This window comes from Eleutherodactylus coqui, chromosome 1, assembly GCF_035609145.1.
Source record: "Eleutherodactylus coqui strain aEleCoq1 chromosome 1, aEleCoq1.hap1, whole genome shotgun sequence".
NCBI lineage: Eukaryota > Metazoa > Chordata > Amphibia > Anura > Eleutherodactylidae > Eleutherodactylus > Eleutherodactylus coqui.
In genome coordinates this window covers 488,459,184-488,476,184 of record NC_089837.1, presented here as the reverse complement: position 1 = coordinate 488,476,184, position 17,001 = coordinate 488,459,184, and the positions used below count along the sequence as shown (strand labels likewise).

At 44.1% G+C, this 17,001-nt stretch overlaps 1 protein-coding gene across 4 annotated transcripts in view; it reads left to right on the top strand.

Annotated features, from left to right (window-relative positions):
- The first annotated feature begins 3,770 nt into the window (after positions 1-3,770).
- The window catches only part of GRIA4 (glutamate ionotropic receptor AMPA type subunit 4), a 396,500-nt gene continuing 383,269 nt past the window's right edge, over positions 3,771-17,001 (top strand). For all 4 annotated transcript variants that reach the window (XM_066594081.1, XM_066594082.1, XM_066594083.1 and 1 more), the window contains exons 1-2: positions 3,771-4,098; positions 5,046-5,204. In XM_066594081.1, coding sequence (XP_066450178.1) covers positions 4,011-4,098; positions 5,046-5,204 — 247 coding nt within the window. In that variant the 5' untranslated portion in view covers positions 3,771-4,010. The remainder of the gene's footprint in view (positions 4,099-5,045; positions 5,205-17,001) is intronic.

Genomic DNA, 17,001 nt, shown 5'->3' with positions numbered 1-17,001 from the left:
TGTTTTATGGTCAAATTCCGACCCATGTGAAAGGTCCCTTAAATTTTCGTCATGCAAACTCTTTCTGCAGCATGTAATCAGATTCTGAAAAATCCAATAGGGAAAATCCTTCCCGGCTCCCTCACACGGGTGGACTATTTCCGCCATGACAGTGTGGAATCTGCCATTGTGGAATTCTGCATAAAAATCTGCAGGGCTAACTGCGGATTTACGTCCGGTGCCCAATGGCCGTATGATTTTGCCAGTACCTTGTACGGCCATGGTTTAGCAGGATTTGGACAGCCGCACTGTGCGCAAATATACTCGCCGCTATGGAGCGTATCTGTCCATGGTCAAGTCCAAAGTCTTCATTTTTTTAACAGTTCAGACTCTGCACTATTGCGTGCTCAAAAAAACAAAAGCAGAAACATAGGGCACGGCCAATCTTTTCTGGCGCACATGAATTGCACGTGAGAAACACGCTTGTGGAAATGAACCCATTGAGATCAATAACTTTGCCTCGTCAACTTTGGCGCGCATGATTTTTACTTGTGCAAAGCAGGCTGATCTGTTTTTTTGCGCATTGTTCACGGTGCAAGTGCACGGGTGTTTTTATGCATATGGAGGGGCCCTTAGGGGCGTATACATTTAGCAGATTTGCTCCAGGTTTTCCACAACAGAAACCTCGCAGCAAACCAACTGCCGTAGGCGCAACTATGCTTGGCGGTATGGAGCGTAGTTGTGCCTCAACAAGGGGAATCCCTTCTTCTTCGCCAGCGCTTCAAACTCCTCGCCAGAGCACAGGAGTTTGAAAAAAAGAAGCAGGAAGACAGGTGTTGTAGGGCAAGTCCGATCTTTTGCCTGCTGTGATCTGGAGAAGTGGTAAAAACTAACCACCGAAATCAGTGCTTTTGTCCCGATAGTCACGGCCGTATAAGGGGACAAAACCGCGTTCATCTGGATCCACCCAAAACATGGATCTTCTGGTACTGGTTTTGACACACAATTTGGTGTGGATGCACAGTAGTTTTTATGGGCCCACACGATTTCCCCGTACAGAATCTCGCAGCGCATTCCACCTGCCCGCAGACATGAGGCCAGAAAATACATTATGCTCACCTGTCTGGACGTTGCTGCGCTCTCCTCCATCGCGAATGGATGCTCTTTCTCATGCACGGCGGACGCGCTCAGGACACCGGTGGCATGCCGCGTGCATGCGCTGTGTCTTATTATTTATTTTTTTTTTAAACTCGTGCTTACCCACGGTCCGCGGCACGTACCTAGTGACAGCTGCGGATGTGCCACGGATCCAGATGGCTTCCATTGGCTTCAATGAAAGCGGTGGGAGCCATCCGTGCAGGAAAACGGCATAAAAATGGAACATGCTGCAGTTGTTTTCCTGCGTGTGTGATCCACACGCTGGGGTAAAATGACATCCGCAGGTATTTAATTACCTGTGGGTGCCCAATTATTTCCTATGGGCACAGATCGCACGCGCGGATTTTGTAAATTGATTCATGCCGTGGACATTAGGCTTTAGTTGAAGGGATAAAATCTGCATATGCACCAAAATACCCCTGAAAAACCACACAATATGGTGCAGATTTAATACGGATTTCTTTCAGACTCAAAAAAGCTGCAGCAAACTGGCTACATGTGAACGTACCCCAAGGGTGGGCCGCTGCTCATGGGCTGGGGTCCTGTGCCCCGCAGGCTACAATTTGCCAGCCAGTCCCTGATTTTAAGAATCACCTCCTTTACTGGCTGCAGTCATCCAATGATAACTCTGCAGGGAATTCCTGTAGCTTTTACTGTTGCAGAATACAGGCTGCCAAGAAGTTATCCAAATATTTGTTCCACATCCAAACAGCAAACTGTAAATATTTTCACTGCTGTTTATTAGAGATGAGCAAGCATACTCGCTTAGGCAAACTACTCGAGCGAGTAATGCCTTATTCAAGTACCTGCCTGCTCGTCTCTAAAGATTCGGCTGCCGGCGGGGGAGAGCAGGGAGGAACGGAGGGGAGATCTCTCTCTCCCTCTCTCCCCCCGCTCCCTCCTGCTCACTCCTGCAACTCACCGCTCACCTACACCGGCAGACGAATCTTTAGAGACGAGCGGGCAGGTACTCGAATAAGGCACTACTCGCTCGAGTAGTTTGCCTTAGCGAGTATGCTCGCTCATCTCTACTGTTTATGTATACAGTGTAGTGAAAAAGCTGGATTCGGCGCTATATCTAAGTACTGGTGTCCTATATTGCGCTACACGTTAGTATGGAGCATGGGTCCCTAGGGGCCCCAGAACATGGATTTTAATTTTGTGTTGTGGCCCCTGTAAGAAATAGAGAGTAAAACCCAACTGCAAAGTTGAAGAGTGAGAAGCAGGAATCCACATTCCACGTCCTGTGAGACCGCTACTATAACCGAAGTAAGGAAAGCATACTGGCAGTGGCCTCCTTCTGCTACGATATATGCATCGAGCTGTTCCACAGTCCATATTAGTGAATGGCGAAGTTCCGATTCAGTGCAGATGCAATGCAAATTACTGGTGAGGGCTCATGTCAACAGGTGGGTCAGATTCCGCATACAGGAGCCAGCAGCGGAATCCGACCCTGCCCACGACTGGCGACCCTGCTTACCTGTCCGGGTCAGTACTGTGAATGTGTGCGGAAGTGCCGTCCGGAACGCCAGCGCACATGCGCAGTATATATATATTTTTTAAACTCCTGCTTTCCCATTTCATCATGAACATGCGGATTAGAATTTGGCGCTGTCCCCTCAATACATCTGTGTTCTCTCCAGGGACTCTCAGTGCAGATTGGTACCTTCTGTCTTCAATGGTGGATGACTTCCTGGATGATCAGCTCCTATTGTAGCAGAAGGAGGCCACATCCAGTACGCTTTCCTTACTTCAGTCACAGCATCGATCCAACGGTATTGCGCCAAATCCCAACCCACATGTTCACGCTGACATCTGCATTGTCTTCTGATTGGGTCTTGCTCTCATTTACATTGCACCTGCACTGAATTGGCGCGTCACCGTTCACTAACACGGTCCCGCAACAATAGCGTCAGCCCTGGACTGCACTGTCAAACAGCTGCATTAACGTATCATAGCAGACGGAGGCCACTTCCACTACGCTTTACTCCCGTCACAGAGTAGCGGTCCCACTGGACTCAGAAAGCGGATTTCTGCTTCTCACATGCTACTTTCAACTTTGCAATTGGGTTTCACTCTTACAGGGGCCACAACACAAAACTGAAATCCAGGGGCCCACATACTCCATCCCATTATATAGCACCTCCATGCCTTCCTATTCAAGTAGGCTATTGCTATCTCTGAGATACAGTGCTGGATAATCCACACCTGCTACAATGTTGCTACAATGTATCAAAACAGATACAGTAACAAAAACAAACTACTGTAACAGTTCGCTATGAATGACTGCAACCTCTCTGTATTCATCCCGGGTGCCTAAAAGTGTGGGCAGACAGAGCACTTGACCTTGGCTAACCCCCCACCCCCTGGCAGGCTGACTCCCCCTTAGTATTGCTGGAGCAGGGAGAGGCTTTGCTGCAGTGGATCTCTCTCTATTGCTTGCTGGAGAGCTTTGGCTGTGCAAGCAGTGAGGACCAGACTAGTCTGCCTTGTGAGCCCCCTTGTGCCATCCCCATCCTCCCCCCCATCCCCAGCAGCAGCAGCAGCAGCATCCCATTCATGCTACATGTAAGCAGAGAGGGCTGGAGACAGCAGTGCTGGGATTGCTATTGTGTGTGATGGGGGCAGAGTGAGATATAATAGCGCATGTCTCATCCCTCAGTGCAGCCTCCACCACCAACTCCACCATCTTGCATGTGCAAACATCTCCAGCCGGACATCAGCTCTCCCGGGGCTATGGAGACTGCGGGAAACATCATGCCCACCATGGATTGCTAGACTGGCAGCGACTGCATTGCTTTCCTTTGCTTGTGGTTGCAGCCTTGATGCTTCTCATTGGCATCTAGAGAGAGAGAGAGAGAGAGAAAGAGAAGATGCGGATTATTTGCGAGCAGATTGTTTTGTTATTCTCTGGATTTTGGGGCATTGCCATGGGAGCCTTTCCTAGCAGCGTGCAGATAGGTAAGACATGCCAGGGATGAGTGCCCCCCTTGGCACAAGAGCTGACTATTCACTCACTGCATGACTAAACTTAGAAAAAAAAAAGCTGCAGGTGCCTCTTTGATAATAACTTAGACCTTTTTTTTTTTGCTCAGCTGCTGCAGAACCTCTTTGCCCATTGCTACACTTTTTTCCTTTCTTTTTTTTTTTTGCATAAGCTTTGCTACATAGTTTCCCAGCCATTGTATGTGTTTGCATCCAATGACATTTACCCTAAGCTTAACCCTTACCTGCCACCCACCCAGGCCCTGCATGCCCACCTCTGCATTATTATTTATAGGGGCTTATGCTGCAGTAATGGTGCTACAGTATTCTCTGCTTCTCAGCTAGTTGGAAAGTTGTGCAGCATGTACTGCATCCTTATGTATCCCATTACACAGAGGTTCAACCTTACTCTCTATTAACCCTTTAAGTCATTTTTTTGCACTGCATCCAATGAAGAGGGAGGAGGGGGGGGGGGGTTGGGGGGTTCTGGCTAATGAGATTCTGCAAGCATAGTCACATTTGTGCTTTCCTTGAACTGGACACAGTACTCTTATTTAACTCCCTTAATAATGGCCAGACTGTCTAGACTACGTATATATGACAATGTATGGTAACCATAGGTGACAGTGCATACAGTAAGTGCATCAATGCCCACCCCAGACATAGACTTCTAATAATACAAGGCGAATGGTATTGTTAAATACGGTGTAAGCATTCCCCCTGGTTCCAAGCTGGGATTTGTTGTAATGTGCAATGTGAGACAACTGCAACTCCAGCCACTTGTCACATATCAATGGCTGTAATTAATGGAGCAGAATACGGGCAGCCTCTATTGCACCTGCATACTATACACCACCTCTGTGTATGAATGATGCATGCATTCTGACTATTTTTTTATTATTTACCCCCTTTCCTCCTTTTAGGTGGGCTTTTCATCCGGAATACAGATCAGGAATACACCGCTTTTCGATTAGCAATTTTTCTCCATAACACCAGCCCCAACGAGTCGGAAGCACTTTTTAATTTGATTCCTCATGTAGACAACATAGAAACAGCCAACAGTTTTGCTGTAACCAATGCCTGTAAGTATGCAGTACTGTACTGTACCTTGAAGTTTAGGAATAAATGGCACTAGAAGCCTGGGATACTGGAGGGAACGTTACCATTCATCTTTTTATAGGCTCTGGGAATAAAAGCGATGGGAATAAATACTTGTTAGCTTCTGACCTTACCAAATCCGCTTCCCATTACTCTGCTGACTAATCAAATATGACATTTTCTTGGTAATGTAATGCAGAGTGAGGCAGACCATTGGGGAGGGGGGATGAGGAGACTTGGAGAAGTAGCATTAGACCATTGATATGCAGTCCCATCCCTGCAAGCGGTAAATGCTTCTTGTCACTTTTTTTCCCCCTCCAATGGCCAAGTGAGAAGCTTAATGGTTAAATGTTAGTGAAGGGTTAAACGTCAGCGATGTGAGAAGTGGAATCTGTATTTTCAGTTCTTTATATTATGTATTATATTTTTTAACATTTCTAGTGTTTTCCTTTTTGTTGTTATATGTTTATGTAATATTTATCTATTTTGTAACATTTCATTATATAATATCCATATTAATATTTATTTGACTTTTATTTTATTTTTATTTATTTCTTTTTTATTTATTTATTATTTTTATTTATTTATTATGTTTATTATTTTCATTATGTTTTATTTATTATTATTATTTTATTAGTATTATTTTTTTCTGTTTTGTATTAGGGTTCATTCACCCGGAATTGTCTTTTTCACGAGTATTGGCGTATTTTGCTGTACCTTTTACACTCGCACAGCATATTTTTTTCCCACGGAATGCAAACACGCCACAATTTAAATGACTATTTAGCCTAATGAGTTCCAGATGTGTTTTTTTTTTCATGGAAATGCGCTTTTTTCACGCATCTGCTTGCGTATTGCGTACGCATTTGCCCCCCCCCCCCTTCCCCATAGACATCTATGGGAATCTTAGGTGCGCAAATGCTCTGGGAAATAGAGCGTGTAATATTTTTTTGTAAATCAGAAGATGTGTATGAGCCCCTTTAAAAGCACTGTTTCTCTTCTGTGCGTATGGCACGTGTAAACTTTACATGCGCAAAAACGCACCAGATATGACCGTAAGAGGGACCCCTTAGCCTCTATTTAAACAGCCAATAGCGAGTTACGGCTGAGATTCACTGTGCAACTCACGTCACACAGCAAACAGATACCCCATCCGTGTGATCTGCGATGTGCGAGACACCGTAGATGGCAAGTCCTATTTTCACGTGTCACTCGCACGAAAATAGAACCCGCTTTAGTTTTTCCATTTTGCCCCATGATGCGAAAGGGCAATCGCCTGCGTGAGTTGATCTATTAGCAATAATTGGTTAATCCATCGCCTGCGTCCTGTGCGTCTCGTAAAAACGCACAGAACGCACGTGATTTTCTCACTCTTGTAAATAAGCCCTTAGGGTATTTTCTCGTGCGATTTCTGTGCGTTGCGATGATTTTTCTCTTGCACCTATAAAAATTGCAGCAAGTCCATTTTTAGGGTGATTCTGTTCTAGAATCACCCATTCTTCCTTAGGCTGCCTTCACAAGGGCGAGCGCGATATTAGGCCAAGAAACTCGCCCTGATACCGCGCTTACCATGTGCAATATTCACATCGATGCAAAGCATTTTTGCTTAACAATCTCGATGCTTCAGTGAAATTGCGCTCCTCGCGCGTCATGCCATCTCTTCTACGGTCCCATTGGAAACAATGGGCGACGTCCTCCGAGGGAAGGCCAAAATATGGAACGCGTGGTGGATGAATCCATTCAAAAAACTAAAGTTCAAATCCGTGCGCGTTTTGTGTGCATGGCACAAAACTCGCGCAACAATATCGTTAATGTGAATAAGCAGATTTGCAAGAGCGATATCCTTCCGCGTTTCTAGACCATGTAAATGCCCCATTAGCGCATATTTGCAATATTATTATTATTGTTTATTATTACTTATTTTAATTTTACCTTTTTTTTTTTTTACATTTTTACCTTTTTTATGTTAGTATTCTTATAAATTGATTATTTTTATTATTTTTCGATTATCATTCTAACTTATCAGATCTGACTAATTATCCTTGATGCTTATAAACCTCCTATGGAAAAGTGATTTTTTTTTTGTCATCACGCCGTCCTTCGGCATGGCCATTTTAGCCAAATAATGTGATTTATGGTGGTTGTTTATGCTCCAGGCTGTTTTCGCTCCATAGTCTTGTGTACAGTATGTTATTAGATAGCTGCAAATTCGTCTGGAAGGGTCTTAAGTATATGCAGCACATAGAGACAAGAGTGAAGGGATTAACATAATGCAGAGGTACTGTAGTATCCACCGTCTGTGGATGTTACAGTGGTGTAGTATAGGCGTGCTATAGAAAAGGGAAATGCTGGATGTATTCGATTGTTCTTTATTCTAGACATTTCATCCTGTTTCTGCTCCTTATTGAGGATTATGAGCAGGAATACTGCATTGGGCTCTCCGTTCTGGTTAATGTATGTATTGCCTTTTGGAAAGCACTTGATCTAGTGGTTACGCAGTGGCCTGGAAATTAGAAAACCAGTGATGTGGAAGGTTATCTTTATAAGTAGGTTGACGCTGAGGCTTGATCTGCTGATGTCACTTAAGGCTGCCCCGCTCCTATATTCTGGGTTATAAATGTCTGTTAGCATCACATAATGCATACATCCCGGGAATGTATCTCCGTACATCCATAAATAAGTGCCCGAGCAAGTTAGAATCTGCTATACTCCGTTTCACAAAGGATACCAACTGGAACCAATGCCGAGCCAACATGTCATGCCTTTATTTTTGTGATAAGCGCACTTCCGGAATTCTACATCGAAGCATCTGAATGCACAGATGTAGCAGAGCTGATGTGGTTTTTGGTCTCTTCGAGAATGATAATACACTAGGCTCACCAATAACCATGTGTGGACTGCACCAAATGACAAACACAGCTCTGCCGCATCTATACACGTCTACTGTGATAGAGCCTGTGATTCCCCTAGAGACTAATAGCCAAATCCTTGTAGTCAAATCCTCTCTGACTCCAAGATATTTCATTTGGAGAAGTGTAATTTTGTCTATGGCAGAACGCATGGGTGAAGCGGTTAAGGCCGCGTTATCTGCGCTTTTATTGGTCTGAGCCCCTGGCTGGCCTGAGATCTGTAGGAGAGGATTATCCCGGACCTCAGTATATTTTAACATGTCTGGAAGGTAATGAAGTGGCGTAAGAGCAAATCACACGTGTAGTAACCTACTGTGAATTACACCGGCCATCAGCGTCTGCTTTATTATGCATGGCATTGGGGCTGAAAGACATGCTACCCTATAAATGTTGTGTCGTGTTATTTATGCTCAAGCACATCCCTGGTGAGTGGCGCATTATTACCGTTCTTGTAAATGGAAATTTATGCAACGTTGTGACTTTTATTGCAATTAGTGTTTGAATTATCTCAATTATTTCTTAGATGTAATGGAAAAATCTACATTCGGAACTTGTCCGGTCTATGAAATTGGTTGGGATATTAAGACAACACTATCAATATGACCTAAAAGGGTAGATGGTTGTCTTAGGGGGGGTGGGTCTTTCATGAGAGACCCCCATGCTAGGAGTGGGGAAGCCCCAGGACCTGGCCGTCAATGTACTGTTTTATGAGATTGGCCATTTATTTGCAACAGCTACTGTAAGGGAAATATATGGCGCCTGCTACTGATCACCGGGGGCTTCTGACGTTGGGCCCGTGGTGACAGCTGATTACTATAGGTTTGCTCCCATATAAAATCATTCATCAAGATGAGGCAATCCCCCTTATGGCCTCTAACAGTTATATGTAGTTTTCAGTGAACTGAACTAGTCAAGCCCTTTTTTTGGTTGAACTTTGATAAAAATTTGCTTTGCAAACACGACCCTAATGAGGTTCACCTCAGCTGAACCCACAGAAGGTGGTGGCTCAGTGGTTAGCACTGTTGCCTTGCAGCCGTAGGGTCTGAGCTTCAAAAGTGACAACATCTGCATCGAGTTTGTATGTTCTCCCTGGGTTTCAGTATAATCACCTTTATTTATATAGCACATACATATTATGCAGCCTTTTACATCTCTTTATGTTTTCTGTCCTCACCGGGGCTCATAATCGATATTCATCTATTAGTATGTGGGAGGAAACCCATGCAATGCAGGCAGACCATACAAACTCCATGCAGATGTTGCCCTTGGTCAAACATGAACCTAGGACCCCAGCACTGCAAGGCAACAGTACTAACCACTGAGATAGCATTCTTCTTCCTCCTCCTCCTTCTCCTCCACTTCCTCATTTTCCTCTTCCACTTCTTCCTCTTTCTCCTCCTTATCCTCTTCCTTCTCCCCCCTTTCTTCCTCTTCCTCCTTCTCAATAAGTGTATGCACTATATAAATATAGGATTATTAGGCAGAACATACAAGCTCCGTGCAGATGTTTCCCTTGGTCATCACCTTCATTTAGTAGTACTGTTTGTATAGTTATATAATGTGTATGTTTACTGAGGAGGAAGGAGAAAGAAGTAGCATGTTGGTTCATTGGTTAGCACTGTTGCCTTGCAGCGCTGGGTTCAACATCTGCAATGAGTTCATATGTTCTTCCTGTGTTTATGTGGGTTTTCCTTACACATTCCAAAGACATACTAGTAGGTGAATATAATTTGTGAGCCCCCAGGGACAGAAAAAATCAAGTAATATAAAGTGTGCCATATACATAAAGGTGATTATAAGAAAACACAGCAAGAACATGCAAATTCCATGCAGATGTTTTTCAGTTTTAAGCCTAGGCAGAGGTGTAGCTTGAAGTTTCTGGGCCCCAATGCAAAACCTGTAACGGGGCCCCCAACTATAATGCTTTATTAATAGTACTCGGTTCCCTATATGGAGAAGAGAGGCCTTATGGGCCCCCTAAGGCTCCTGGGCCCGGGTGCAACCGCATTCCCTGCAGCCCCTATAGTTACGCCCCTGAGCCTAGGACTCCAGCAACAGTGCTAACCACTGGGCCACCACCTAGGCCGGATCATTATTATAGGGGTAAAGTTCAGTTTTGGTCTGAACTAATTCGGATCGAACCAAACTTTTTCCAAAAATTCGCAAGACCAGACGAACTGGACTTTTCAAAACTTCACTTAAATCTAGTTATACATTTCTTTCTGTGTTATTTTCCACAAGTGGAAACCAGTTGGAATAACCTTTTACTGCGGCTTCACTCTTTTCCATGGTTGGCATGCATTCATGGGTAGCAGTAATGGCATGGCTCTATTACCGCAGCACAAAAACACAGGCAAAAATTGGTGAATCTTTGAAGACACAGTAATGATCCGCGTCTGCAGCTTTGCTGTGATAGTTTAAGGCTCAGCTCTAGAGATGAGCGAACGTACTCGTTACGAGTACTTACGCACCCGAGTACCGCCATTTTCGAGTACAGCAATACTCGCGCGTAAAGATTCGGGGGGCGCCGTGGCGGCACGGGGGGTAGCAGTGGGGAGTGGGGGGGAGAGGGAGAGAGAGAGGGCTCCCCCCTGTTCCCCGCTGCTCCCCCCCGCACCGCCTCGCCTCTCCCCGCCCCCCGGCGCCCCCCGAATCTTTACGCCTGAGTACTGAAGTACTCGAAAATGGCGGTACTCGGGTGCGTAAGTACTCATTACGAGTACGTTCGCTCATCTCTACTCAGCTCACATCTCGCTTTTTACACACGTTTCTCTTGTGCCTCTGGAGAGCTCCACTAGTTTTAGGGGTGTTGGTGAATGTCCAGTTCGGTGTGGACTAATTTGGACTGAACTTAACTTTTTGCTGAAGTTTGGTGACCCAGCTGAACCAACTTTGCAAAGGTTCACTCAACACTAGTCAGAAGTACTGTATACATCAGGTAATATCGTGGACATATACTTTGGGAGTGGGGAGTAAAATACTGCCAGAGGTACCCAGTTTCGGGTCAAATTCTGCCCCAGGACTGGAGGGGTAGGGGGTATATTTCCTGCAGTCCTTTTCTGCTGCCCCTCCAAATCACTGGTTTTGAGACCCATTTTTGGCTTTCCAAGGCAGCTAGAGCAATTTTAGAATTAACTAATGTGCATTGCTCTTTGATTGGCTAGTGCTCTGGCCAGTCAGAGAGCAGATAAAGTGCACTGGTACTCTAATACTACCAAAAAGCTGTAGGGATTAGATAGTCTGAATATTGCATTGGCTATCTTGGATGGTGGAAAATGGGACCCAGAGCCGTGGATTAAACAACATGAAGAGAATAACATATATCCCCTCCCTCTACCGTCCAGGGACAGAATTCTGCTGCAAAACTGGAGGGTCACTTTAAGTCATTCAAAGACTCCCAAAACATTGACTTGCAGAGAAGCCACTTCAGAGATACTTTACCGTGTTTTGGAGAAGTGTGTGTGTTTTCCACAAACTTTCCATCGATTATTGCCAAAGATTTGTCTATCGTCTTTCTGTAGGGTTCGTATTCCAGTGAAGTACAGTACATTGTAGGCACTCATTTCTCTTGGACCCTTCCTGCCTCGTTAAGATGTCCTGAGTGATGATGATCAACTTTGATCTTTGCTTTACTGACAATGAAGCTGTAATTTATAATGGTGTTATTTGGATTAGGGTCACAAGCTGTGGCTTATTGAGGTATTTATTGTGTGGTCAGCTTAGTGCCAGCAATCATGTGGACTGTTACATCATAGGTCTCTATGATATAGATCCTTAAAAGAGTTTTTCAAGTTGAGAAAGAAATTGGCTCCGGGGAGCAAATGGGACAAACTAACAAAAGAACTATTACTTACTGTCCGAATTGTAGGCTGCGTATATGGGACAATATTTAGAATAACTTGCATTTTATTACTTTAATCCTTTGATCATTCTGAGCTGAACAGTCCAACAGGCGGTCCTATCACTGACTGACAGCCTTCCCTGTATGTACAGTCATACACAGATAGCTGTCAATCACTGATAGCTCCGCCCACTGGACTCTTCAGCTCAGAATGAGCAGAGATATAAATGAATGAAGTACAAGTTCTACTGAATCTTTCCCCATAAAACTATATATCAATCTGCTCGGCTCTATAACATGCAGCCTGTAGTTTGGACAGCCTGTTCTCTTTAATGCCATTTGATCCGCATTGTCAATGTTTTCCTTTTTTCAATGGGAAACATTATATTATGCAAGTGCCAAGCGATGTCCTTAAAGGTCCCATTGAAAACAATTGGTAATGCGCTTTGATGGAACACCCAAAGATAGAACATGCTCATATGAATACCCTATTTTCCTGAAAATAAGACATACCCTGAAAATAAGACATAGCATGATTTTCCAGATTTTTTGAGGATGCAAAATGATTTTTCAGGCTTTTTGAGGATGCTTGAAATATAAGCCCTACTCCAAAATTAAGCCCTGCTAACAGTTAATTAAAAAAGTCAATTTAAAAAATGTCCAGGCAGCTATACATATAAAAAAGTTAAACCTTTTTGAACAAAAATTAATATAAGACACTGTCTTATTTTTGGGGAAACACGGTAAGTCCATTCAAAAGAATGCAGTTCATATTCGTGTGACTTTTGTCTTGCAATGCACTTAACTCGCGCGAGATTTTCACCCGTGTGAATGTGTCATTAAGAGAAGATAACATGTTGCAGAAAGATATCAAAAGTAAGCTAAACTTTGTTACATTTGTAGATGTGGCTCTACCTTCTGGAACCCACAACTGTCTAGGCATCTAACCTCCGCCTAGCTCTATGTGGTGGCTAGGGATGGTTGAGAATACAGAACAGCTCCTGAGGTACCGAAACAGTGCAGCTCGCGGTGCGACGGTCATAACCTTTCACTTCTAGGGGAGTTCCTGAAACAGCGTAGTGCAGACGTGCAGAAGGGTATTATCACAGCATGAGGGGCCAAGATGGGAATACCTCTTTAACATGATTTCTCTCTGCTGTGTAGCTGTATCAAGTGCAGATGGATGGTGACTAATGGCGCAGCAGTGACAGACGGAGGCAGTTTAATGGCAGAAAGTAAACTTTTACTAAACAGTAATATTAATTACATTTCACTCCATAGGAGGGCACACAGCTTACACGTTACATAACATCTACAATCATATCGAGTTTGGTCCTACTGAATGTTCAGCTGTTTCCTAGCGCAAAGCACACGATAACATAGTCAAGAGAGTTGTCTGGTTGCCAATTTTTTATCTTTAGCTTTAAAATGTATAAAAATAACAAAACCAGCATTGCTTACCCGTCCTCATCTCCACTGATCCAGTGCTGCAGCCCGCAGTCTTTGTCGTGGAACAGCTACTGTCTGACCATTGCAGCCAACCCAAACAGTGGCCGCAGTGGTCAAGTGCTATTCTCCATGCATATCTGTCACAACATCTGAGCAGATATGTCAGAAGAACACTTCAAGGGGTATTCTATTAATTTGAATATCCACAGAATATCCAAGGAGGTAACTTGCTGATCAATGGGGGACTGACCACTAGAACCCCCACCATTCCAGAGAAATAGTGCTGACGCATCCCTTAATTTTGACAATGGTGGCCACATAGGCGCACTATCAAGCCATTCACTTCAGTTTGAACTGCTGGAGGTAGCTGCATTCTAACACTTCTCTAGTGGCTCCCTTCAATTTAATGGAACATTTGAACTCAGCTATTTCCGTCAGCCCTACTGAAGAGAGGGGCAGCCATGTACGACCACCACTGCCAGAATTTCAGAACACGCCAAAGTTGATTTCCTTGTATCACTGGGGATCCCCATGGTCAGACCTCCAATGATTGGCAAGTGGAAAGAGGATAACTTCAGTTTACGAGAGTACCTCTTTAAAGTGTTACTTTTGGGAGCAACTCCTGGGAACATTGGAGTGGTTGGGCCACTCAAATCTTCAGTGCAGGAGCAGGTAAGCTCCTTCACTACTTTACATATTAGTATAATCTGTTGTTCCCTGTTTTTAGCCATCTCTAGTTGTGGAGATGTTGAATATACTGCTTAACCCTTTCCAATCCACTGTCTGACGTCTGAAGACATTCTGATTGAAGGCTGTAAAGCTCCGATGTTGGAAGACGTCCGGCAGGGTATTCTTACTATATATTACTGGCTGCTCTGTTGTCGGGGGCCTCTCTAGCATGTCCCATACCACAGTACTGGCTCCAGCCAACAGATGGCGCCATTGTGTAATGGCATAAAGAGAAAGCCCCCTAGGAAACCCTGAATCCAAAATTGGATTGCAAAGGGTTAATGTAGTTTTCTCATTTGAACACTACTTTATCTTGTATGTCTCCAGTGCTGAGATCCTCTAGGAATAGTTATATTACCTTATTAGAGGTTCATTTGATGAGCTTTGTAGCCTTCCTGCTCCTTTAGAGAAAACATGTCTTCAAAAAATAAAATATATTCCCCATAGTATAAGAATTCTGGAGCGTATTTTCTGCATTGTACTGTTCCTCTGTTATTCCTCCTAGAAATGTATGAATAAATTAACATGTAGGTGTTACCAGGTAAGGGTCTTGTCAGTACACTGTCTGTCCAATCAGTGTAGGGTCACACCCTTTTGAGAAGGAAAAATGGTAACACCTAGTTGTCAATTTAGTGATACATTTCCAGAAGGACTCACAGATGACCATCACAATGCCAACTTATAAGAAAACCTGCTCCAGAATTGCTATTTCATGGGGAATGCAAGTATTTACTAAATGAAGCCCTTCATGAGAGCTGTCAGACCACATTTAACCCCTTGAGTGGCGGGTTTTCTACCACCCTGTCAGACCCACCAGGGCAGGTTTTTTAAATGGTCCAATTATTGAATTTCAACTAATTTTGCAGTTGCGTCTCAAGAGCCATAACTTTTTCATTTTTCCACTGACATGGCCGTATAAGGGCTTGTTTTTTGCGGGACAAGTTGTGATTTTTTTAAACAGGGGGAGGAAAAAAAGAAATGGGGAAAAAAGAAAAAAAGGGGCCATGTCATTAAGGAGTTAAATAATGTATTATCTTCCTTCTCTGGGTCATTACAACGCACGGATACCACATGTGTGATTGTATTTTTGATTTTTTACAAAGTAAAGGGAGACAAGTGTTTTTATTATTTTTTTTACTTTTGTTTTTTTTGTACTTTTTTTTAATTTTTGTCCCTTTAGGGGACTTCCACAGGGACCCATCAGGACCCCCTGATCACATTCCGGGGGTCCGATGGTGACAGCCCTTTACATGCTGCAGTGACAGCCCTTTACATGCTGCAGTCACATAGACTGCAGCATGTAAAGGGTTAACACAGCAGAGATCGGAGGTTTTCTCTGATCTCTGCTGTAAGAGCAGGTGCCTGGCTGTTCTCTGACAGCTAAGCACCAGCTCTCCCTGCCACAGAGACCATCAGCTTGCTTCTGACAAGCCGATGGTCTCTATGGCAACCTGTAAACAAAGCAGGAGACTTAGAAGCAGGAGATTGCCGGCAGATCGGCAATATCTTCTGCTGGTTTTTCAAAGCCCTTGCTTTTTTCTCTGTGGGACTGTGCAGGCAGAGCACAATGCCACAGCTTGTGCTCTGCAGCTCCCATAGTGATACATAGCCGGAAATCTTCCGGGCTATATCACTATCGGCAGTGGAGCTCGTCCCGAAAAATTTCCGAGAATGCCACTCAAGGGGTTAAATGAGACTACACAGGGGCGTAACTAAAGGCTCAGGGGCCCTGATGCAAAACGTGAGCTGGGCCCCCCCCCCCCCTCTATCTGTATCTGTACTCGTGCCCATACCTAAACCATGCTACAGAGAGACATAACTTGAAGCTTCTGGGCCCCAATGCAAAACCTATAACAGGGCCCCCACCTATAATGCTTTATTCATAGTACTGGGCTCCCTATATGGAGAAGAGAGGCCTTATGGGCCCCCTAAGGCTCCTGGGCCCGGGTGCAACCGCATCCCCTGCACCCTCTATAGTTACGCCCCTGAGACTACACCATGTAGAACAATGAATCCTATGCTGAAACTCAGTTCTGTACATCACAAACCATTTACAATTATAGATCAAATATTGATATCCTTGTGCTCACCTCCATCCCGGAGAACATCTTCCCCGCCTGCCCACTGATTCATGCACTCACCTAAATGCATAGTTTTTCTTTAAGCATTGACAGACATTATTGCACATGAATAATTCACAATGGATTTCATTCTGAAAAGCTAGCGGAGACGAGCATGTTCATCTGTGCTAATATTATAGGTCTCCTGGGTCGGGATTCTTTATGAAAGCCATTGATTCAATGTGTTTAGTACTAAGATCAGTAACAAATGAAGTACTGGACAGTGTCTTGTGAATGGCGCAGACATGCGGATCCTTCCTGCGGACGCTGTATGCGAACACGCAAGTTTTACTGCAAGATTTAATTTTGTAGTCAGATATATGTAATAATCAGAGACTTAACTTGATTCTCCTGGACCTTAATGTCATCAGTTATCATGTCCCAGTACTGCTGCCTTGTGTACTGTGGACCTGTGATGTGTCTATATCAGTGAGACTGTCTGTATAGCTTTGCAGACGTGACTTTGCTGACTCTACGCTTTCCTACAAAAGTAATTGGACACCTGAGAAACAGTCAAAAGTAGTATTTATTTCTGTATGTTAATACTTAGTGGGGCTCCTTTGGCCCTATTGACATTGGATATTCTCCGTGACATACTTTCTACTATCATCTAATACACTTCAGCTGATATTTCATCATGCACATGTCTGATGAGCTTTCTGAAAGAAGATGCATCGGCCCATCGGCACTGGTGCAAGGAGTCATCATTGGACAGTTGAGCGATGGAAGAATG